Consider the following 24,552-nt stretch of genomic DNA (forward strand, 5'->3'; position numbering starts at 1 on the left):
TATGAGGGACAATATTTTGTTTTGGTGAAAACAAATGTATGCTTTTTTTTATTGTGCTTCAAATTTATGCTAGAAACAGTCTTGCCACACACATTTAGTCTGTAAACCATAATGTTTAGATGAATTACTTTTTCTCCTTTCAGGCAAAAATGGCTGCACTCTCATCGCATTGGTCTTGTTTTAGAACATGACAGACAGTTTCCAAAATGTTTCCAAGTTCCAAATGCCAGCTCACGTTTTACAACCATTCAGTGTCGCCAGGCTCTAGCCTCACTCAGTCTTCTCCTACGTGAATGGAGTACATTTGTCTTGGCAGAAAATCACTCATACATTAAGTTCATACAGCAGTAAGTACAGCATGCTTTGATGAAAGTAAAATAAATGATTAAAAAAATGGTCCCAAAAAATTGTTGAACATATGAAAAAAATGCTTAGCTTTTAAATTTATTTTAATGCTTATGAAATATTGTTCAAGATGTAGTACATGTACTTTTTTTTCCTCAGAGAACAAGACAAACCCCCAAAATTTTTCTGTGTTCTGAGGCTGACTTCTAAAGCACCAAACATGATCATTCGTCTGGGTTTCTTAGGTGGCACCCCAGCTTCTATACGACTAGAGGAGCTGGACATCTTGAGAGAGAAGATAAAAAACTTGCACTTTCCTCAGAGAGGGACACAGAAAAATATCCAAAAGATGGCGTCCAGCTCGTCCATAAGTGGACAAGAAGAGAAGCAGAGGCCATACAAGTCACCACTGAATAGGGAGGGCTCTGAGATAGCATGTTGTGTTCTGCTGAAAAAACCAGTGGAGAAAATCTTAGTCGTGTAAGTGGAGCTAGTATACCCATGTGTGTTTTAGTGTCCCACATCACGTAAACAAATTGTTTAGTTTTTCATGCCCTGTACATTTTATTGTATATTAGGTCTTACATATAAATAATGTACTTTTAGTCAATAAGGAAATAGATGTTTTCAGCACAAACTATTGCTAGACATAGCTATATTAAAATCAATTTCTGTTTTCCAAATGAAATTAAGCAATAAACTTTTCACAAGTTTTGTTCAATCTTTTAACTGGACAGCTAATTCTTGCTAATAATTCTCAAATTAAAACTGTTAGATTCAAACCAAATATTTGCTTACCAGGGGCTGCAATGTGCAACTGTAATATTGAAAATGTAAACTTATTTATTTAGAATTTCAACCGAAATGTTCTCAATGACCTTTCAGCTATGAAAGTAAACCCAAGGATATGACCATAGTTAAAGAAGCTCAAAAAGAGATGACTAGCAGGAAACAACAGGACCCAATGCGCTCTGTGTTCCGCACTCTGACTCATTACCTCCAGCACCAGAGATGGGTGTGGAACATACAAGCCAACTCCAAGAGTTCACTCTCTATGACATCTGTCAGTCGCATGCTTGCTACACTCACCAAGTAAGGTGTAGCGATTGTAGTACAGGGTTTATTGTAGCGCTGGTAGTACAGGGGTTATTGTAGCACCGGTAGAACAGGGGTTATTGTAGCACTGGCAGTACAGGGGTTATTGTAACGCTGGTAGTACAGGGGTTATTGTAGTGCTGGTAGTACAGGGGTTATTGTAGCTCTGGTAGTACAGGGGTTATTGTAGCTCTGGTAGTACAGGGGTTATTGTAGCTCTGGTAGTACAGGGGTTATTGTAGCGCTGGTAGTACAGGGGTTATTGTAGCTCTGGTAGTACAGGGGTTATTGTAGCTCTGGTAGTACAGGGGTTATTGTAGCGCTGGTAGTACAGGGGTTATTGTAGCGCTGGTAGTACAGGGGTTATTGTAGTTCTGGTAGTACAGAGGTTATTGTAGTTCTGGTAGTACAGGGGTTATTGTAGCACTGGTAGTACAGGGGTTATTGTAGCTCTGGTAGTACAGGGGTTATTGTAGCGCTGGTAGTACAGGGGTTATTGTAGCACTGGCAGTACAGTGGTTATTGTAGCACTGGTAGTACAGGGGTTATTGTAGCGCTGGTAGTACAGGGGTTATTGTAGCGCTTGCTAAGATTACAAGAAAAATAACTAGGCATTATTTTGTCCAGGTTAAGATTACTAGAAAATTAACTAGGCATTTATTTTCTCCAGGTTAAGATTGTAAAAAAATTAACTAGGCATTTATTTTCTCCAGGTTAAGATTGTAAAAAAATTAACTAGGCATTTATTTTGTCCAGGTTAAGATTACAATAAAATTAACTAGGTATTTATTTTCTTCAGGTTAAGATTACAATAAAATTAACTAAGGCATTTATTTTCTCCAGGTTAAGATTACAATAAAATTAACTAGGTATTTATTTTCTCCAGGTTAAGATTACAATAAAATTAATTAGGCATTTATTTTGTCCAGATTAAGATTGTAAAAAAATTAATTAGGCATTTATTTTGTCCAGATTAAGATTGTAAAAAAATTAACTATGCATTAATTTTCTCCAGGTTAAGATTACAAGAGGGTTTCCATTTTGCTGCCTCTGGTGCTGGCGTGTCAAATTTAGTCCTTGAGGTGGACATGAAGGTAAAAATATTTTTTGTAAGAGAATTTATTTACTCTTGTGTCCTGTTAGCTGGAGTGTGCTAGTGGTGTATTAGCAATCTAATTCTAGCTAGTGTGTAGCAGTGGACACTACTTGATGATTGAACCACTGCTATGGGTTTGTGATTGGACTAATATTTGTAGGTCTTGATGATTGAGCCAATACTTTGTATGTCTTGATGATTGAGCCAATACTTTGTATGTCTTGATGATTGAATCAATTCATTGTATGTCTTGATAGAATCAATGCTTTGCATATCTTAATGATTAAATCAATGCTTTGTATATCTTAATGATTCAATCCATGCATTGTATATCTTAATGATTGAATCAATGCTTTGTATGTCCTAATGATTGAATCAATGCTTTGTATATCTTAATGATTGAATCAATACTTTGTATGTCTTAATGATTGAATTAATACTTTGTATGTCTTAATGATTGAATCAATACTTTGAATCATGCAGGAAACATCAGACAGCCAAGAGGATGACAATCTCCACACATGTGTAATACAGTACATAATATTTCCTCCACATGTCAATGCCATTGATGATAGGTAACCACACCTTTATATCTTTATTAGAACATTTCATACTTTCATATTCTCATCTTGTTGTAGTTTACATTTAAAACATGTATAGAAGCTTTTAAAAACTGTTCTTTTAATTTGATAACAACACTGCTTGTTAACTGTTTTTTTAATTACATTTCTCATGTCTGGCCATCTGTTGACTTGTCTGGCCATCTGTTGACTTGTCATGTCTGGCCATCTGTTGACTTGTCTGGCCATCTGTTGACTTGTCTGGCCATCTGTTGACTTGTCTGGCCATCTGTTGACTTGTCTGGCCATTTGTTGACTTGTCATGTCTGGCCATCTGTTGACTTGTCATGTCTGGCCATCTGTTGACTTGTCATGTCTGGCCATCTGTTGACTTGTCTGGCCATCTGTTGACTTGTCTGGCCATCTGTTGACTTGTCTGGCCATCTGTTGACTTGTCTGGCCATTTGTTGACTTGTCATGTCTGGCCATCTGTTGACTTGTCTGGCCATCTGTTGACTTGTCTGGCCATTTGTTGACTTGTCATGTCTGGCCATCTGTTGACTTGTCTACATACCATTTACCAATGTTTTCAGCTTGTCTGAAGATGAGCAGGATGAAACAGAATCTACTGAAGCAGACGGTGAGGTGCAGCTTGTGACAGAGTGCTGGGTGGAGCCCCAGTATGGCGTCTGCTGCAACAACACACCAGAGAGGCAACACTTCAATGGCCTGACCTACCTCAATCTTGCTAAAGCTGTGAGTACTTTTTCTTGATTACAACCATCTGTAATGTCTCACTCAATGGCCTGACCTACCTCAATCTTGCTAAAGCTGTGAGTACTTTTTCTTGATTACAACCATCTGTAATGTCTCACTCAATGTTTGACCTACCTCAATCTTGCTAAAGCTGTGAGTACTTTTTCTTGATTACAACCAACTGTAATGTCTCACTGAATGTTTGACCTACCTCAATCTTGCTAAAGCTGTGAGTACTTTTTCTTGATTACAACCATCTGTAATGTCTCACTGAATGTTTGACCTACCTCAATCTTGCTAAAGCTGTGAGTACTTTTTCTTGATTACAACCATCTGTAATGTCTCACTGAATGTTTGACCTCCCTCAATCTTGCTAAAGCTGTGAGTACTTTTTCTTGATTACAACCATCTGTAATGTCTCACTCAATGTTTGACCTACCTCAATCTTGCTAAAGCTGTGAGTACTTTTTCTTGATTACAATCATCTGTAATGTCTCACTCAATGCTTGACCTACCTCAATCTTGCTAAAGCTGTGAGTACTTTTTCTTGATTACAACCATCTGTAATGTCTCACTTAATGTTTGAACTACCTCAATCTTGCTAAAGCTGTGAGTACTTTTTCTTGATTACAACCATCTGTAATGTCTCACTCAATGTTTGACCTACCTCAATCTTGCTAAAGCTGTGAGTACTTTTTCTTGATTACAACCATCTGTAATGTCTCACTGAATGTTTGACACTCGGGTACAAATTCAGCAGTTTAGGGCTTCTTATTCATTTGACATCTACCGTACAATGTTCTAGTTCTGAACATTCATAAATCATTTTTATGTGTCTTTTGTATCTCTGTTTGTTTCAAGTATACTCAAATACAACTATTTTTAAAAGTCTTAAGCTTTAAATATATAACAAACACAAATATTTCTATGAACCAAATATACTAAAACAATTTAACATTGAACAAACCTTGCCACTGCTTAGAACAGAGTTTTTTTTATGAACATAGTACCTGACAAAATGTCTCCCACCAGTATGGCTCTTGACAAAATGGTGACTCCCTACCTTGAAGTTTGTAATTATATATTAAGATTTTGCTATATTGCAACTTAATGGGAAAGTATGCTTCTGAATTTTTATTTTCTGTCCTTAATTAAGCTCCCGTTGTTGATGGCACTCCTGCCTTGTGTTATTTAACTCCTCTAGCTCTATATACAATTATTGCAGTTCATTAACTGAGCTCCCATATAGGTCTTGGAAAATCCAAAGCTCTTCCTTGCTGTGGGACTCTGCATACTCTTGGGTTAGGAGCCTTATTTATAGTGTGGAGCCATATTGTCATGGACCCTTTTGTCAAGAGCCAATTTGAGATTTCTTCTGTTGGGAACTTCTTGTGTAGTTTTGTGGATACACTACTCTAAATTTTTAATAAAATTAAAATCTATGACCACAAATAATGAAAATATATAACAAACCCTAAACATGTACATATACAACTAAGCTAAATAATTGGACTCAAGGCTGCTGTGCTAAAGCAGGGCTCTGAAAGTTATTAATAATTTTACTTAGACAACACATCATATATTTTTCAAGTGGGTAAAGACTTATAAATAAATATAAACAGAGCATTAATAAAAAGATAAAATAATGCAAAACCAGAAGTTACACCAGGATAGATTAAACACATTCCTGAGTTGTATGACTTCACCATGGGAATGAAGCTCTCATTCAGTTACTGATTATTACTTGCAGTGTACTAGAGTACCAATTTACCTTGTATTACCTCCAGGGGTACCTACACCTTATAGGCCTATTACATGATTTACCTTGTATTACCTGTAGTGTACAACAAAAAGTACCTAATTACCTTGTATTACCTGCAGCTTACCACAAAAGTATCTAATTACTTTGTATTACCTGCAATGTACATCATAAGTACCTAATTACCTTGCATTACCTGCAGCTTACCACATAAGTACCTAATTACCTTGCATTACCTGCAGCTTACCACATAAGTACCTAATTACCTTGTATTACCTGTAGTGTACAACAAAAGTAACTAATTACCTTGCATTACCTGCAGCTTACCACAAAAGTATCTAATTACCTTGTATTACCTGCAACATACAACAAAAGTACCTAATTACCTTGTATTACCTGTAGTGTACAACAAAAGTAACTAATTACCTCTTATTACCCTCTGAAGTTGTCTAACCACTTGAACATCTAGTATTAAAGTGTGGGTTGTCACGTGGTATTACCAAGATAAGTAAATAAGCAAACAGCCCTACAGCCGTCATTATCTAACAAGAAGTCTTAACCCAACTGGTTGTATTGGCTATTGACCTGTGTTACCACCACAAGACTAGGTAACCAAACACCTTATACAACAAGAGGTAGATACAAGAGCAGCCAGAACAAGCTACCAGTACTTTGTACTGTACGACTTTCAAACTACTATCATTACATTGTTTGTGCTGTATAAACAATATAAAAGCCCTCTTGTAGGAAGATGAAAGACTGGGAGTATTTCTGTGGTGTAAGGTCACAGGACAAGCTCTAGCTAGTCTCATCTATCGGCCGCCATCTTGTTGTAGCTAGCCTCATTATCGGGAGCCATCTTGTCATGACACTAGAGATGCTCTCTTATCGTACCCTCCCACCCCCACACCTAGCCCGTCCTGGTTATCTGGAAGACGCCCACTTGTTGATAACCTGTCCAGAGATTGTCACGTGGGTGCCCAGTTCACCTTGTGACTTCAGCTAGACAAACGTTTCATTGATTGTAAAAATGTAGACATTTTGATCATGTTTTATTCGGTTAGTCAATTAATTTGAATGAAAGACGTTTTTCATGTTTCTTAATTAGTCACTTGAATTAAATGATTGACGTTTATTCATGTTTCTTAATTCGAGCCAATTGTATGGTTTTCAAATAAAAATCAAATCAAATCCATAAATTGTGATTTATTAAATTATTTCTACCTATAATTAATTAGATGTACAGTTTCTGCTATTAAGCTCGAGTTTGAATTCGTGTTTGCGACCCTAGTCCCGTGTTTCGATGCGAAATGGCGGTATGCACGGTCTGTCGTCTGCTTCACTTCATATTTAACATAGCAGATTGCTTTAGACTTGGCTTGATATCTGGTAACAGGTAAACCCAAAACCTGTGACTTGACTAGCCATGTATTCTCTTCGTGAACACAAGAAAAATGTATCAGCTAACCATCTACACTCAGCATGTCTGTTTAAAAAAAGTTTATATAATAAAAGAACATATTAAATTGTGTATCATCATTATGTCTAATTTTGAAAACCCATCTCAACTCTTTTATTAATTCACATCATATTTTTCTTTTCGCTCATTGAAACCTTACGTCATATTTATATTTTCCTTCATTGAAACCTTACGTCATATTTATCTTTTCCTTCATTGAAACTTTACTCACACCATTTTTATCTTTTCCTTCATTGAAACTCTACTCACACCATAATTATCCTAACCAACCATACCACCCCACTCTAACAAAGGCTGTCGCCGCTCCTGCACTCGAGTGCATTGAGTCATAGAAATATAAAGTTGTTGAGATGGAGATAGCCGACTTGTATCTGTCAGCTTCTTCACCATTGACACATTTCCATTGATCTTTGCACTGCCCTATACATATCTGCAATTACTGCTTTATTTTTTCTCTCTACATCGATGAATCGTTTTTTTTTTAAATTGTTGAATCGAGCAAAATGTTTGCTTATTAGCATGTTTTGACGAATAAGGTTGACACCAAATTTGCTTACACATTCTTTCTTCTAACACACACACCTGTTTCTATTGATGATGGGATTCACATCATTTATTTTAAAGTCGCACTTTTACTTTTTTCTAGTAACTGGGTTGTGTTGTGTACACACATACCCCCCCATATATATATATATATATATATATATATATATATATATATATATATATATATATATATATATATATATATAAAACCACGCTCTCATTATGCCCATCCTAACCATATCCATATTCCACCCCTTCTTCAACTCTTTTTGAGACCGCAGCAACATGCGGGACGGGTATGATATTGTCATTATACATCAGGATATTACAAACAAGAAGTACAGGATTTTAAAAGTCTTATTAGTAATGGACATTTTTAAAAATAATTTAAAGAAATGTAAAAATTAACAATTTTATTTCAAAAGGTAATACAATTTTAAGGCATTCATATGTACAACACTGTAACAAAGTTTCCCTAAATTATTGAGTTACATTCACTATTCCCGCTTAACCCGTGTTGAGTTCGTTGGGACACCACAGTTGACCGTATAATTCTACGCCATCTATCTTTGTTCTCTGTCACTCTGATTCGTTCTGAGACGGGCAGCCCCTCCAGTCCTTAATGGCGTCCTTGCCTTCCCCTTCTTCTCCATCCTGGCACAGTGTCTTGCGATATTGTTTTGGATAGGCCGTTGGTTCGTGTGACATGACCATAGATAATTTCTTGTTTGGACTGTACCCACTAGACTCTCAGAGGTACCAGCCGCATTAGTGATCCTTTCACTTCTCCATTCGTTGTGTGATCTGTGTATGGGATCCCATGAGTTAGCGTAGACTTCTCATTACCAGGATCCTGCCTGTGGCGCTGGCCCGATCGGGCACAAGACCACTTTGCGACCACTACGGACCATATAGATATGGGGTAGAGATGGATAAATGTTGTACTGTTGCGTGAGATAATGTATATTATCCCTTTCGTTTGTCATTATTCTTGTAAACTTGATACTTCCATCTTTGTTTGATTATCTACCTATTTTTTAAGTATTTATTATGCAACTAATACCGACGGTACTGAAAATACCGAAATACCACATACCACAAACATTGAAGTGTCCAAAAAGTAGATTTAAAATTGTACCCTAGAAAATGACTACAAAGCCATTTAGGCTATATATTAAGATGGCTACAAAATATTAATTATTTAATAGAAAATTTAATTTGTGTTCGGAAGAAAGTTATGTCTATACGTAGATTTTCATTAATATTTTGTTAAGTCGATCAACACAAGTAATATACTTGTGCACTGAAGTGGTCGTACACTACAGTGCTCTAATGATGCTGATGTCCTAAGCCAGAGCACAGCTACATGGTGGTTGACTGGTGTAGACACTTGTTATTCTTTCATTACAAATGGGCACGAGCTCCGTGATTACAACAATATTCTACAACTGTCACCGCTCATTTCCTATGTACAAATGATCAACTCAACGGTACATGAAAAACAATGGAGGGGAGAGCTGGGGGCGCATACTGAGAATACATGCCCATATTTGCCCGACAAATTAAATTCCCAAGTTAATAGCATGTCTACGACTGTGAAATGCCAGGTTGTTAATTTTCAATAGTTCGTATTCCATAGAGCCGTAAATTGTAGTCATAGTGTGTTAAAATTGTGTACACATAAAGTGCCGTATTGTGTATTCTTGGGGTGTCATATTGTGTATTCTTGGGGTGTCATATTGTGTATTCTTGCGGTATCATATTGTGTATTCTTGTGGTGTCATATTATGTATTCTTGCGGTATCATATTGTGTATTCTTGCGGTGTCATATTGTGTATTCTTGCGGTGTCATATTGTGTATTCTTGCGGTGTCATATCGTGTAGTCGTGGGGTGTCATATTGTGTAGTCGTGGGGTGTCATATTGTGCAGTCGTGGGGTGTCATATTGTGTAGTCGTGGGGTGTCATATTGTGTAGTCGTGGGGTGTCATATTGTGTAGTCGTGGGGTGTCATATTGTGTAGTCGTGGGGTGTCATATTGTGCAGTCGTGGGGTGTCATATTGTGTAGTCGTGGGGTGTCATATTGTGTAGTCGTGGGGTATCATATTGTGTAGTCGTGGGGTGTCATATTGTGTAGTCGTGGGGTGTCATATTGTGTGCCATTTTGTGCAGTCGTGGGGTGCCATATTGTGTAGTCGTGGGGTGTCATATTGTGTAGTCGTGGGGTGTCATATTGTGTAGTCGTGGGGTGTCATATTGTGTAGTCGTGGGGTGTCATATTGTGTAGTCGTGGGGTGTCATATTGTGTAGTCGTGGGGTGTCATATTGTGTAGTCGTGGGGTGTCATATTGTGTAGTCGTGGGGTGTCATATTGTGTAGTCGTGGGGTGTCATATTGTGTAGTCGTGGGGTGTCATATTGTGTAGTCGTGGGGTGTCATATTGTGTAGTCGTGGGGTGTCATATTGTGTAGTCGTGGGGTGTCATATTGTGTAGTCGTGGGGTGTCATATTGTGTAGTCGTGGGGTGTCATATTGTGTAGTCGTGGGGTGTCATATTGTGTAGTCGTGGGGTGTCATATTGTGTAGTCGTGGGGTGTCATATTGTGTAGTCGTGGGGTGTCATATTGTAGTCGTGGGGTGTCATATTGTGTAGTCGTGGGGTGTCATATTGTGTAGTCGTGGGGTGTCATATTGTGTAGTCGTGGGGTGTCATATTGTGTAGTCGTGGGGTGTCATATTGTGTAGTCGTGGGGTGTCATATTGTGTAGTCGTGGGGTGTCATATTGTGTAGTCGTGGGGTGTCATATTGTGTAGTCGTGGGGTGTCATATTGTGTAGTCGTGGGGTGTCATATTGTGTAGTTGTGGGGTGCCATTTTGTGCAGTTGTGGGGTGTCATATTGTGTCAAATTATGTATTCACGGGGTGCCATATTGAATAAGAGCAAAGCCTAGGATAACGGACTACACATATTTTTGACTAGGTTTCTCACAATCCAATATGGTGTGATGTAAAGACTTATTTCAATCCAGAAGACATCTTGTGATGTAGCGCGAGGTAAATTCACGATTGAATGTGAAAATCTGGAGGGCCGCTCTTGACGACGTAACTGTAACAGTATAACTGTTGTTAGCTTAGATAATACCTTGATTGCTGAGGTGTACATTTTTTCTTCTTGAGCCATCTTTTCTTTATCAGCAGTCCATGGACCTAAATCAATTCTTCCCTGATTGGTATAGACACGTTGCTGGAGATATCAATGGACGGGTCTGAACTTGTATCGAGAGATATCGAGGGGGTGGATAGATAGCTGCTTCAGTCAATAGCGTGATAATAGGGGTCGGGGTCGATGGGGGAGTGTTTGCTCTCAGCGTTCTCTGCTTGTATTGTCCCATCCAAGGGAAAGCTTCCAAGGGCCAAAGGTCAATGTGAAGTAGAGTAAGAAAGTAGAATAAATAATGTGTGACCACGGCTTTCGATCGTCATTAGCTGTGGAGCTACGGACCAAACAGTCGGCCTTTAGAGCAGTTGAATTGTGTGAGCTAGGGACCAGACTTTAAAGCAGTTGTATTGTTTGAGCTACAAACTTTAGAGCAGTTGTATTGTGTGAGCTAGGGACCAAACTTTAGAGCAGTTGTATTGTTTGAGCTACAAACTTTAGAGCAGTTGTATTGTGTGAGCTAGGGACCAAACTTTAGAGCAGTTGTATTGTGTGAGCTAGGGACCAAACTTTAGAGCAGTTGTATTGTTTGAGCTACAAACTTTAGAGCAGTTGTATTGTTTGAGCCACGGACCAAACTGACAGTCCAATTTTAGAACCGTCGTGCTTTGTGACTGTCTCTAGATGTTCGATGTGGTCCGCTTCTCTTGTTAGTTTCGCTAGTCTTATTTTCCGAATAACTGTATCGCACCGTCGGGATTTTCCTTGAGTGCTAAGTCAGAAGTATTACTTGTCTTATTTGAGTCGCTATAAAAAGTAGCTATGGTAGTGTTCAAGTTTGAAATGTATTTTATTTAGCGTCCATCTGGTAAGTATCTTAGCCAGAGATTGAGTTGTGCCACTCATGTGTGTTGTAGTGTCTGTGCCGACACGGCGACTGTGTTGATTAGATTGATAAGATCTCGCACACACGTGCTGTCTCCCAGTTCATGACTATAGTGGCCAGATAGTGCTATTGTCTTTTGGGCTGGGCTAGCTGTATGAGAAGGCAACTACTGTTGTGTAGAGCGCGTGAGGTTTGGGGGTGGGCTACTTGTTTCAGGTCGCGGCGGCTAGTGGCGGAAACTGGCGCTATTTGGTCAGAGGGGGTGGTGGACACGGTGGGCCCAACCACTTGGTCCGCAGACCACCGCCTGGACCACTTATGTGCCAGCTGTCCCCATGTCAGGCCAACACCAGCGCCTGGTGTAAACTGTAATGCTTTTACTAATTAGCTCATTACACGCGCGTGCTACGGTCATTAGTAAAAAAAAAAAACTGCTAGCCATGTGGGAATGTTTCATCTGTCAAGTGTAGATGGCGGTAACTAGGTTCATCTGTCTAGGGTAAGTACCGAAACATTTTGTTTAGTTCAGATATATTTCTTTTTTAAAAAGCTATTACTATTATTCCAATGTAATAGAGCCACGCCGACATAGGGGAGGATGCGAGCTCATGGTCAGTTGTCTGGCCTTTGGCTACAGTGATAAGAAACTGGGCGGCCATGTCTGTCACTAGACCATTGTCTATCACCAGCTTGTGGTTTTTAACGCAAGTGTGTGTAGAGTAAGTTTCCCATGCCACGAAACCCAATCTCTGCTATCAGGGAGGACGGTTAACGTTACATCCCTGGCTATAAGACCACGGGCCGTATCACAGGGTCCCTGGTGCTAGACAAGGACAGCGCGCTCTAGCGGTGCTCATTGGTGCACAGTCTCTTTCTGGATTCTAGCGGTGGTCTACACTCTGTATCTTTAAATACAAAGGAACCTATTTTTTTGTTCTCTTCTCGGCTCTGAAAAGATGTTTCAGTTCTGTGGATGTCAGCTCCATTTATCTGAAAGGCTGTCAGTTTTTTTCTGACATGCTGTTTAGTTTTCTGACAGGCTGTTTCAGTTTTCTGACAGGCTGTTTCAGTTTTCTGACAGGCTGTTTAGTTTTCTGACAGGCTGTTTAGTTTTCTGACAGGCTGTTTAGTTTTCTGACAGGCTGTTAAGTTTTCTGACAGGCTGTATGTTTGCTGACAAGGTGTCTCTTTTTTTGATCGGCTGTCTCAGTTCTCAGATCTGACAGAGTGTCTATGTATTAGTAATTGTCAGGTGTCTATGTTCTCGTCTCTGTTCAGCTCTGTATTTTTTTTTTAGGTTAGCCAAGTCAGGTGTTTGATAAGGATGTAGGGCATTTAGTTGGTGTGTGAAGTTTGTCTTATGTTACTTCCCCTTTCTGTTGAATCTACTGTCGAAATGTGTAGTGCGTGGTAAAGTATTTTGAGTTGAACACACGTATCCTTTATTTTATTAAACCTGTTTGTTTTGTTGTGTCTAACACTACCTCGGTCCATCTTTGGTTGGGTCAAGCGATAATGTCCAGTTTCCCAGCGTTGGAAGATTGGATCTTAGCAGAAAGAAAGTGCCAGATCTAACTCTTCCAGCTCAGGGAGGATGGCGTGACCTTCAGACTTGACTTTGGATACCCTTAGCGATTCCTCCAACGACTTATGGTTGAAGAATGACTTTGGTTTTTCTTAGCGTCCACTGCTTTTTTTTTAAATCCTGAGTGTCGGCTAGACTTCAGGTTTTAGTTTATGTACTTGCGGTTTATGTAATCAAGTATAGAATTACATATAGAATGAAGTATAGAATCAAATCCTTCTCTCCCCCGCATAAATGATGAACCAAGAGAATTACTGTAGCAGTTTGTATCACGTTTTTGCTCAGCACGAGACTGTCATTTACTAGGTCATACTTTTTTTTATCATCTCTCCACTCGTTAATTACATTTTTTAATGTAACAAGGACCCATACCCCCCCCCCCCCCCCCGCCCGTCTGCCAGTTTGAGACCAAGGTCAAAGGTTACGAACATCCCTGTGACAACGGCACTCACTCTCAAGTGTGTGAGTGAATGGGTGAACTCAAGTACCTCAGTCCGTGTGTTGTTTCAAGTGGTGTGGGGGTCGTGTGTTGTTTCAAGTTGTGTGTGTGTGTGTGGGGGGGGGGGGTTGTGTGTTGTTTCAAGTTGTGTGGGGGACGTGTGATGTTTCAAGTTGTGTGGGGGACGTGTGATGTTTCAAGTTGTGTGGGGGACGTGTGATGTTTCAAGTTGTGTGTGTTTGGGGGGTCGTGTGTTGTTTCAAGTTGTGTGTGTGTGTGTGGGGGGGTCGTGTGTTGTTTCAAGTTGTGTGGGGGTCGTGTGTTGATTCAAGTTGTTGGGGGGGGGGGGGGCGTGTGTTGATTCAAGTTGTTGGGGGGGGGGGGCGTGTGTAACCTTTGTATAAGGAAACAACTTGAGTGTGTGGAAGGGACCTGGAAGGGCAGGAATGGGGTTGGGAAGGGGGTCGGCCTTGTTTTGAAGGTGAGGAAATTTGTGTTGGAGTGACATGCATGTGTTAAAGAGGGGTGGGGTAGGCCATGCTGTGGTGGGAGGGGGGGGCAGAAGCGACAGTATGTGCGACACGTGTTATTCAATTTGAGGGGTCGGCCATTTATAAGGGGGGTCTGGTCGTATTATAGGGGATACTTGACACGTGTGTAAGAGGGGTTGTCTGTACGTGTGTGTGGCCATGAGTATGAGGGTAGGGGTGTAGCTTGTACGTTAGTAAGAAGGGTTGTTCGTGTGTGTAAGGGTACGTGTAATGCGTGTGTGTAAGGGTACGTGTAATGCGTGTGTGTAAGGGTACGTGTAATGCGTGTGTGTAAGGGTACGTGTAATGCGTGTGTGTAAGGGTACGTGTAATGCGTGTGTGTAAGGGTACGTGTAATGCGTGTGTGTAAGGGTACGTGTAATGCGTGTGTGTAAGGGTACGTGTAATGCGTGTGTGTAAGGGTACGTGTAATGCGTGTGTGTAAGGGTACGTGTAATGCGTGTGTGTAAGAGAAGGGTTGTTCGTGTGTGTAAGGGTACGTGAAATGCGTGTGTAAGAGAAGGGTTGTTCGTGTGTGTAAGGGTACGTGTAATGCGTGTGTGTAAGGGTACGTGTAATGCGTGTGTAAGAGAAGGGTTGTTCGTGTGTGTAAGGGTACGTGTAATGCGTGTGTTTAAGAGAAGGGTTGCCCGTGTGTGTCTGACACAGAAAGTAGGGCTGGTAACGTGTCTGTTATCAGCCAACTCGGTCTTGTTGCGCCTACAACGCTCTGGGCTTGATTTGCTCTGCTTCTGACTTAGCATGAACACCCCATGTCATGAGATTTTATCAAATATCTGGGGTCGCTGCCCATGACACGAACGGTCCATGTGATGGGATATCTGGGGTCGCTGCCCATGACACGAACGGTCCATGTGATGAGATATCTGGGATCGCTGCCCATGACACTAACGGTCCATGTGATGGGATATCTGGGGTCGCTGCCCCTGACACTAACGGTCCATGTGATGAGATATCTGGGATCGCTGCCCATGACACGAACGGTCCATGTGATGAGATATCTGGGGTTGTCGCCCCTAGCATAAACGGGTTTGTTTCTCTCCAGTCGTATATTGACTTGACTTTGCTATGTGTGCTAGCCACCCTAACCCCAGTGCTGCAACAATTAGGGTTGACGTGATCGCAGTTTAAAAACAACACAAATTAAAGGTCTTTGCAGGTTTACCATAACTCTGATCGCTGCATGGAACAAATCACTCTTTTCTGCGACGTGTCCCCTAGATGCATATTTACCTACCCAAGTGTGTGTGTGTTGTTGGTTATGTGTCCCCTAGATGCACATTTACCTACCCAAGTGTGTGTGTGTGTTGTTGGTTATGTGTCCCCTAGATGCACATTTACCTACCCAAGTGTGTGTGTGTGTTGTTGGTTATGCAAGTCGCATCTCGCAAAGCTGTAGCATTGTGTGGATGTGGTGAACTAGTTGGTGAGGCCAATTAGATTCCCGTATTTGAAGCACTCACGGCTTGAATCATTTCTGGCCTGCTAGAGCTTGTTCTGGCAGTACTAGACAAGTGGCTGGTGAGGAGGGAGGGAGGCTGTCCTGGACCTTTGACTGGCTGTCCCACTAAGTCGAGTGACTATGAAGATTGTTTCATGATTGGTTTCACTCGTTTGGCTGAATGCTGACATGCACTCTCTAGACGGCAAAATATTTTCCTAGCATTACGCTGCCACTTAGTGTGTGTGTAGACCTACGGCCAACAATGGTGTGTGTAGATTGACAGGAAGACGGGGCCACCCATTCGCCACACTTACAGATAACATAAAACAAGTGATTGCGTTTTAAAATAACAATGTGTGTGTCGAGTTCAAAGTTCAGGTCATGTGATTAAAGGCTTCTAGAAGTCTAGCGAGGCTACTCTAGTTGGTTATCTTTGCGGTAGAAATCTTGTTGAAAGAACATGATGGCCTGTAGCATGTGATTAGACGCACACATTTGGATGTGTATCGGGAGAAGCGTCGACTGTGACGGTATGAAAGGCAGGCTGTGAGCTGGCTTTGCTGGGAATATTTGCTACTGATAAGGGCTCTAAGGGACACAGGTATGTTGGCCTGACACGAAGTAGGTACTTGTTGTAGACCTTATCTGTAGCTGGCTGGGGCTTGTCTAGAGATGGGCCAGCTTCGTGCATGTCCTCGGTCTTCTCTAGAGATGGGACAGCATATCAAACGCGTGCTATCGGACGTCTCTTGCTTATATTTCTTGGCCAAAAGTTTATCTGCGCTGCCAGCAATAGTTTTTTTTTGTACTCCAGTGTTAATTGTTTTTATTAATCACCTTTTGGATAAGTTTACCAGCAAATGACAACGCTAGGTTACAGTGCGGCACCAGAGTGAGTTAATGGAGATGGTAGACCGTGTCAAGTGTATAGGCTGTGAAGGAATTTTTAAACATTCAACAATGAATCTAAGTAAAAACTTTAAGTATACCATATGTTATACTGTTTAGTTTGACATGCTTCGATGGTTTAGCTGCTGGCCACTTATTGAAATAGATGTTATCTTTCCAATTATACTATGGTGACAGTTTTTGACTTCTCTGTTGTTAACATATGTAACCTTTTTGTGGTTAAAATATTTGTTCAGCTAGTTGTCTTTGGTATTATAGTCTTGTACTAATCAGTAGTTACCATGTTTGGCCCGTTTGGCGTAAAAAATTTGACCACTTGTTGAAATAGCTGCCTACTAGCGATGACATTCTTGTACCAGTTTTAAAAATCTATCGTCGTGTCTGTTGATAAATTATCTGACCACTGGCTGATACAGTCGGCTCGGTAAAGTGTTATGAAGTGAAGCAGCCGAGAAAGTCAGGTGTGTTATGGAGTGGAGAGAGTTTTATCTCATCTTATTTATAAAAACTGGTGAGATTCAACTCCTCCAACTGCAGATCTCACCTGAATGCTACACGCCATTTTTGTTTAGTTCTGTTTTTCGAGTTTACCAAGAGCTGGGGCCAGAGCTACTATTGAGAGTGGAGATCAACATCGGCGGGTTTGTATTGAGGATGACGTGAGTAAAATATGTCTATATGGTAGGACACTCAAGTCATTACTGGAGGACATTTAAGTACAGCCATTAGTTGGTTAATTAGCTGCAGCTTTTAAATTAATTTTTATTTTTAACATGACGCTGTTTAATAGCTTAGTTTCAACATTAAGCATTCCCATGGGGATCTGATGTGTTGACAGTCCTATGGGAGGTGTGGTGTGTTGACAATCATGTGGGAGGTGTGGTGTGTTGACAGACCTGTGGGAGGTGTGGTGTGTTGACAGACCTGTGGGAGGTGGTGTGTTGACAATCATGTGGGAGGTGTGGTGTGTTGACAGACCTGTGGGAGGTGTGGTGTGTTGACAGACCTGTGGGGGGTGGTGTGTTGACAGTCCTATGGGAGGTGTGGTGTGTTGACAGACCTGTGGGAGGTGTGGTGTGTTGACAGACCTGTGGGGGGTGGTGTGTTGACAGTCCTATGGGAGGTGGGGGTGGTGTGTTGACAGTCCTATGGGAGGTGTGGTGTGTTGACAGACCTGTGGGAGGTGTGGTGTGTTGACAGACCTGTGGGGGGTGGTGTGTTGACAATCGTGTGGGAGGTGGTGTTTTGACTGACCTGTGGGAGGTGGTGTGTTGACAGTCCTATGGGAGGTGGTGTGTTGACAGTCCTGTGGGAGGTGGTGTGTTGACAGATGTGTGGGAGGTGGTGTGTTGACAGTCCTGTGGGAGGTGGTGTGTTGACAGATGTGTGGGAGGTGGTGTGTTGACAGACCTGTGGGAGGTGGTGTGTTGACTGACCTGTGGGAGGTGTTGTGTTGACAGTCCTGTGGGAGGTGGTGTGTTGACAGATGTGTGGGAGGTGGTGTGTTGACAGACCTGTGGGAGGTGGTGTGTTGACTGACCTGTGGGAGGTGTTGTGTTGACAGTCCTGTGGGAGGTGGTGTGTTGACAGATGTGTGGGAGGTGGTGTGTTGACAGACATGTGGGAGGTGGTGTGTTGACTGACCTGTGGGAGGTGGGGGGTGGTGTGTTGACAGTCCTGTGGGAGGTGGTGTGTTGACAGACCTGTGGAGGGATGAATTTTAACATTGGGTCATTATATCTCATCAGAAAAGAGCTGGTGGATGTTACTTGTTCTACAGCCAAGTTCCTTGGCCAACCTTGAGAGCCTCTGTTAACAGCTCACGATGGACTTCCAAATCAAGTCATTGTTATTGTAAAGAATAAATGATTCAAACAATTACAAAAAAAATAATTCAAAGTGAATAAGTTAACCATCATTGATATATTATAAAAATACATGAAAAATATTTTTAATGTAAACACAAATTGCCTTAATGGAATTAGTCTGCATGTAAGGATATTCTTTAGAGGCAGATAACCAAATAACTCCAGGTCCCACAGCTGCCTAAAGCTGCAGGCTGCTTAATGTGGCCCAAATTTTAGTTAGCTGCAGGCTGCTTAATATGGCCCAGATTTTAGTTAGCTGCAGGCTGCTTAATTAATATGGCCCAGATTTTAGTTAGCTGCAGGCTGCTTAATGTGGCCCAGATTTTAGTTAGCTGCAGGCTGCTTCATTAATGTGGCCCAGATTTTAGTTAGCTGCAGGCTGCTTAATGTGGCCCAGATTATAGTTAGCTGCAGGCTGCTTAATGTGGCCCAGATTTTAGTTAGCTGCAGGCTGCTTTATTTGGCCCAGATTTTAGTTAGCTGCAGGCTGCTTAATTTATGTGGCCCAGATCTTAGTTAGCTGCAGGCTGCTTAATGTGGCCTAGATTTTAGTTAGCTGCAGGCTGCTTAATGTGGCCCAGATTTTTGTTAGCTGCAGGCTGCTTAATTTATGTGGCCCAGATTTTAGTTAGCTGCAGGCTGCTTAATTAGGCCCAGATTTTAGTTAGCTGCAGGCTGCTTAATGTGGCCTAGATTTTAGTTAGCTGCAGGCTGCTTAATGTGGCCTAGATTTTAGTTAGCTGCAGGCTGCTTAATGTGGCCCAGATTTTAGTTAGCTGCAGGCTGCTTAATGTGGCCCAGATTTTAGTTAGCTGCAGGCTGCTTAATGTGGCCCAGATTTTAATTAGCTACAGGCTGCTTCATTAATGTGGCCCAGATTTTAGTTAGCTGCAGGCTGCTTAATGTGGCCCAGATTTTAATTAGCTACAGGCTGCTTCATTAATGTGGCCCAGATTTTAGTTAGCTGCAGGCTGCTTAATGTGGCCCAGATTTTAGTTAGCTGCAGGCTGCTTAATGTGGCCCAGATTTTAGTTAGCTGCAGGCTGCTTAATGTGGACCAGATTTTAGTTAGCTGCAGGCTGCTTAATTAATGTGGCCCTGATTTTAGTTAGCTGCAGGCTGCTTAATGTGGCCCAGATTTTAGTTAGCTGCAGGCTGCTTCATTAATGTGGCCCAGATTTTAGTTAGCTGCAGGCTGCTTAATGTGGCCCAGATTTTAGTTAGCTGCAGGCTGCTTCATTAATGTGGCCCAGATTTTAGTTAGCTGCAGGCTGCTTAATGTGGCCCAGATTATAGTTAGCTGCAGGCTGCTTAATGTGGCCCAGATTTTAGTTAGCTGCAGGCTGCTTCATTAATGTGGCCCAGATTTTAGTTAGCTGCAGGCTGCTTAATTTATGTGGCCCAGATTTTTGTTAGCTGCAGGCTGCTTAATGTGGCCCAGATCTTAGTTAGCTGCAGGCTGCTTAATGTGGCCCAGGTCTTAGTTAGCTGCAGGCTGCTTAATGTGGCCCAGATCTTAGTTAGCTGCAGGCTGCTTAATGTGGCCCAGATCTTAGTTAGCTGCAGGCTGCTTAATTAATGTGGCCCAGATTTTAGTTAGCTGCAGGCTGCTTAATTAATGTGGCCCAGATTTTAGTTAGCTGCAGGCTGCTTAATGTGGCCCAGATTTTAGTTAGCTGCAGGCTGCTTCATTAATGTGGCCCAGATTATAGTTAGCTGCAGGCTGCTTAATGTGGCCCAGATTTTAGTTAGCTGCAGGCTGCTTCATTAATGTGGCCCAGATTTTAGTTAGCTGCAGGCTGCTTCATTAATGTGGCCCAGATTTTAGTTAGCTGCAGGCTGCTTAATGTGGCCCAGATTATAGTTAGCTGCAGGCTGCTTAATTTATGTGGCCCAGATCTTAGTTAGCTGCAGGCTGCTTAATGTGGCCTAGATTTTAGTTAGCTGCAGGCTGCTTAATGTGGCCCAGATTTTTGTTAGCTGCAGGCTGCTTAATTTATGTGGCCCAGATTTTAGTTAGCTGCAGGCTGCTTAATTAGGCCCAGATTTTAGTTAGCTGCAGGCTGCTTAATGTGGCCTAGATTTTAGTTAGCTGCAGGCTGCTTAATGTGGCCTAGATTTTAGTTAGCTGCAGGCTGCTTAATGTGGCCCAGATTTTAGTTAGCTGCAGGCTGCTTAATGTGGCCCAGATTTTAGTTAGCTGCAGGCTGCTTAATGTGGCCCAGATTTTAATTAGCTACAGGCTGCTTCATTAATGTGGCCCAGATTTTAGTTAGCTGCAGGCTGCTTAATGTGGCCCAGATTTTAATTAGCTTCAGGCTGCTTCATTAATGTGGCCCAGATTTTAGTTAGCTGCAGGCTGCTTAATGTGGCCCAGATTTTAGTTAGCTGCAGGCTGCTTAATGTGGCCCAGATTTTAGTTAGCTGCAGGCTGCTTAATGTGGACCAGATTTTAGTTAGCTGCAGGCTGCTTAATTAATGTGGCCCAGATTTTAGTTAGCTGCAGGCTGCTTAATGTGGCCCAGATTTTAGTTAGCTGCAGGCTGCTTCATTAATGTGGCCCAGATTTTAGTTAGCTGCAGGCTGCTTAATGTGGCCCAGATTTTAGTTAGCTGCAGGCTGCTTCATTAATGTGGCCCAGATTTTAGTTAGCTGCAGGCTGCTTAATGTGGCCCAGATTATAGTTAGCTGCAGGCTGCTTAATGTGGCCCAGATTTTAGTTAGCTGCAGGCTGCTTAATGTGGCCCAGATTTTTGTTAGCTGCAGGCTGCTTAATTTATGTGGCCCAGATTTTTGTTAGCTGCAGGCTGCTTAATGTGGCCCAGATCTTAGTTAGCTGCAGGCTGCTTAATGTGGCCCAGGTCTTAGTTAGCTGCAGGTTGCTTAATGTGGCCCAGATCTTAGTTAGCTGCAGGCTGCTTAATGTGGCCCAGATCTTAGTTAGCTGCAGGCTGCTTAATTAATGTGGCCCAGATTTTAGTTAGCTGCAGGCTGCTTAATGTGGCCCAGATTTTAGTTAGCTGCAGGCTGCTTCATTAATGTGGCCCAGATTTTAGTTAGCTGCAGGCTGCTTAATGTGGCCCAGATTATAGTTAGCTGCAGGCTGCTTAATGTGGCCCAGATTTTAGTTAGCTGCAGGCTGCTTAATTTGGCCCAGATTTTAGTTAGCTGCAGGCTGCTTAATTTATGTGGCCCAGATCTTAGTTAGCTGCAGGCTGCTTAATGTGGCCCAGATCTTAGTTAGCTGCAGGCTGCTTAATTAATGTGGCCCAGATTTTAGTTAGCTGCAGGCTGCTTAATGTGGCCCAGATTTTAGTTAGCTGCAGGCTGCTTCATTAATGTGGCCCAGATTTTAGTTAGCTGCAGGCTGCTTAATGTGGCCCAGATTATAGTTAGCTGCAGGCTGCTTAATGTGGCCCAGATTTTAGTTAGCTGCAGGCTGCTTAATGTGGCCCAGATTTTTGTTAGCTGCAGGCTGCTTAATTTATGTGGCCCAGATTTTTGTTAGCTGCAGGCTGCTTAATGTGGCCCAGATCTTAGTTAGCTGCAGGCTGCTTAATGTGGCCCAGGTCTTAGTTAGCTGCAGGCTGCTTAATGTGGCCCAGATCTTAGTTAGCTGCAGGCTGCTTAATGTGGCCCAGATCTTAGTTAGCTGCAGGCTGCTTAATTAATGTGGCCCAGATTTTAGTTAGCTGCAGGCTGCTTAATGTGGCCCAGATTTTAGTTAGCTGCAGGCTGCTTCATTAATGTGGCCCAGATTTTAGTTAGCTGCAGGCTGCTTAATGTGGCCCAGATTATAGTTAGCTGCAGGCTGCTTAATGTGGCCCAGATTTTTGTTAGCTGCAGGCTGCTTAATTTATGTGGCCCAGATTTTAGTTAGCTGCAGGCTGCTTAATTAGGCCCAGATTTTAGTTAGCTGCAGGCTGCTTAATGTGGCCTAGATTTTAGTTAGCTGCAGGCTGCTTAATGTGGCCTAGATTTTAGTTAGCTGCAGGCTGCTTAATGTGGCCCAGATTTTAGTTAGCTGCAGGCTGCTTAATGTGACCCAGATTTTAGTTAGCTGCAGGCTGCTTAATGTGGCCCAGATTTTAATTAGCTACAGGCTGCTTCATTAATGTGGCCCAGATTTTAGTTAGCTGCAGGCTGCTTAATGTGGCCCAGATTTTAATTAGCTTCAGGCTGCTTCATTAATGTGGCCCAGATTTTAGTTAGCTGCAGGCTGCTTAATGTGGCCCAGATTTTAGTTAGCTGCAGGCTGCTTAATGTGGCCCAGATTTTAGTTAGCTGCAGGCTGCTTAATGTGGACCAGATTTTAGTTAGCTGCAGGCTGCTTAATGTGGCCCAGATTTTAGTTAGCTGCAGGCTGCTTAATTTGGCCCAGATTTTAGTTAGCTGCAGGCTGCTTAATTTATGTGGCCCAGATCTTAGTTAGCTGCAGGCTGCTTAATGTGGCCCAGATTTTTGTTAGCTGCAGGCTGCTTAATTTATGTGGCCCAGATTTTAGTTAGCTGCAGGCTGCTTAATGTGGCCCAGATCTTAGTTAGCTGCAGGCTGCTTAATGTGGCCCAGGTCTTAGTTAGCTGCAGGCTGCTTAATGTGGCCCAGATCTTAGTTAGCTGCAGGCTGCTTAATGTGGCCCAGATCTTAGTTAGCTGCAGGCTGCTTAATTAATGTGGCCCAGATTTTAGTTAGCTGCAGGCTGCTTAATGTGGCCCAGATTTTAGTTAGCTGCAGGCTGCTTAATTTATGTGGCCCAGATTTTAGTTAGCTGCAGGCTGCTTAATGTCGCCCAGATTTTTGTTAGCTGCACTCCCATTTTAGACAGATCCATTTATTTAATATAGGGCCTACTGCCTCTGTAACTTTTTAAACCACTTGCTTTCTATTTTGCTCTGAATAAATGAGCAATCAATGCAATAAAACAAGCGGAATAAGATTTAGATTCAACGTCTAAGATGATGGTTTGTGGACTTGTGACCCCATCGCCCGATGACGCATCTTGACCTCCACTGTGTCTCTCCAGTGATAGCATAGTGTCTGGTCGTTGAGATAATACACCTGCAGATAGTGCTTGAGACCGTCCTCACAGGTCTTCACCAGATAGGACAAGAGCTGCTGAGTTATCTTTGGGCAAGCGGGTCACGTGATTCGCTTTTGCCCTTCATCATTGGACGGCTTCAAAAATACTGCTGCCTCCCAAGGACTAGTTAGAGATTACAATCACATACATTCTAAATTTTCTTTACTATAGTTCCAGCACTAAGGGTTGCTATAGTGCCACCACTAAAGGCTGCTATAGTGCCACCACTAAAGGCTGCTATAGTGCCAGCACTGAGGGTTGCCATAGTGCCAGCACTGAGGGTTGCTATAGTGCCAGCACTGAGGGTTGCTATAGTGCCACCACTGAGGCTTGCTATAGTGCCACCACTGAGGGTTGCTATAGTGCCAGCACTAAGGGTTGCCATAGTGCCAGCACTAAAGGCTGCTATAGTACCAGCACTAAAGGCTGCTATAGTGCCCTGCCAGTGCTAAAGGCTGCTATAGTGCCACCACTAAGGATTGCTATAGTGACAGCACTAAGGGTTGCCATAGTGCCAGCACTAAGGGTTGCTATAGTGCCCTGTCAGTGCTAAAGGCTGCTATAGTACCATCACTAAAGGCTGCTATAGAGCAGAAACGGGGTTTATAAACACGCAATCTCAGCTTGTTCAAACAGCAACTACTCAGTCTGTGAAAACTTATCAACCGGCCTGCCAAACCACATTTCAAGACTTTATCTCTGTACTTTGATCTTATCCACGTCAAGGATTTGTAAGGAGGGATCACTGAAGGTAGATAACTCAAGGTACTTGCCAACTAGCTATATGGGGCGTAGGATTTATATCAGGCAAACTATTAGCATAGCCTTTGTATCAGATCAACTATATGTGGAATATTATATATAACAGACAAACTATATAAAGTAAAGGAATTATCAAACTATAATGTCGACCAATCTTTACTAGCTTGGAAAGACCAACCATTGACATAGACCTCATTGGTGTTTATTGATATAGACACAACTGGTGTTTATT

General features: G+C 42.1%; 1 protein-coding gene across 6 annotated transcripts in view; it reads left to right on the forward strand.

The window, feature by feature from the left end:
• Positions 1-24,552, forward strand: part of LOC131928250 (KICSTOR complex protein SZT2) — an 89,765-nt gene that overhangs the window by 11,131 nt on the left and 54,082 nt on the right. For all 6 annotated transcript variants that reach the window (XM_059284212.1, XM_059284214.1, XM_059284216.1 and 3 more), the window contains exons 15-20: positions 144-347; positions 505-825; positions 1,231-1,437; positions 2,456-2,534; positions 3,020-3,111; positions 3,690-3,852. In XM_059284212.1, the coding sequence (XP_059140195.1) occupies positions 144-347; positions 505-825; positions 1,231-1,437; positions 2,456-2,534; positions 3,020-3,111; positions 3,690-3,852 (1,066 nt within the window). The remainder of the gene's footprint in view (positions 1-143; positions 348-504; positions 826-1,230; positions 1,438-2,455; positions 2,535-3,019; positions 3,112-3,689; positions 3,853-24,552) is intronic.

The sequence above is a fragment of the Physella acuta genome, unplaced genomic scaffold, assembly GCF_028476545.2.
Source record: "Physella acuta isolate Inbredline_101_S28 unplaced genomic scaffold, ASM2847654v3 ptg001480l, whole genome shotgun sequence".
Classification (NCBI taxonomy): domain Eukaryota; kingdom Metazoa; phylum Mollusca; class Gastropoda; family Physidae; genus Physella; species Physella acuta.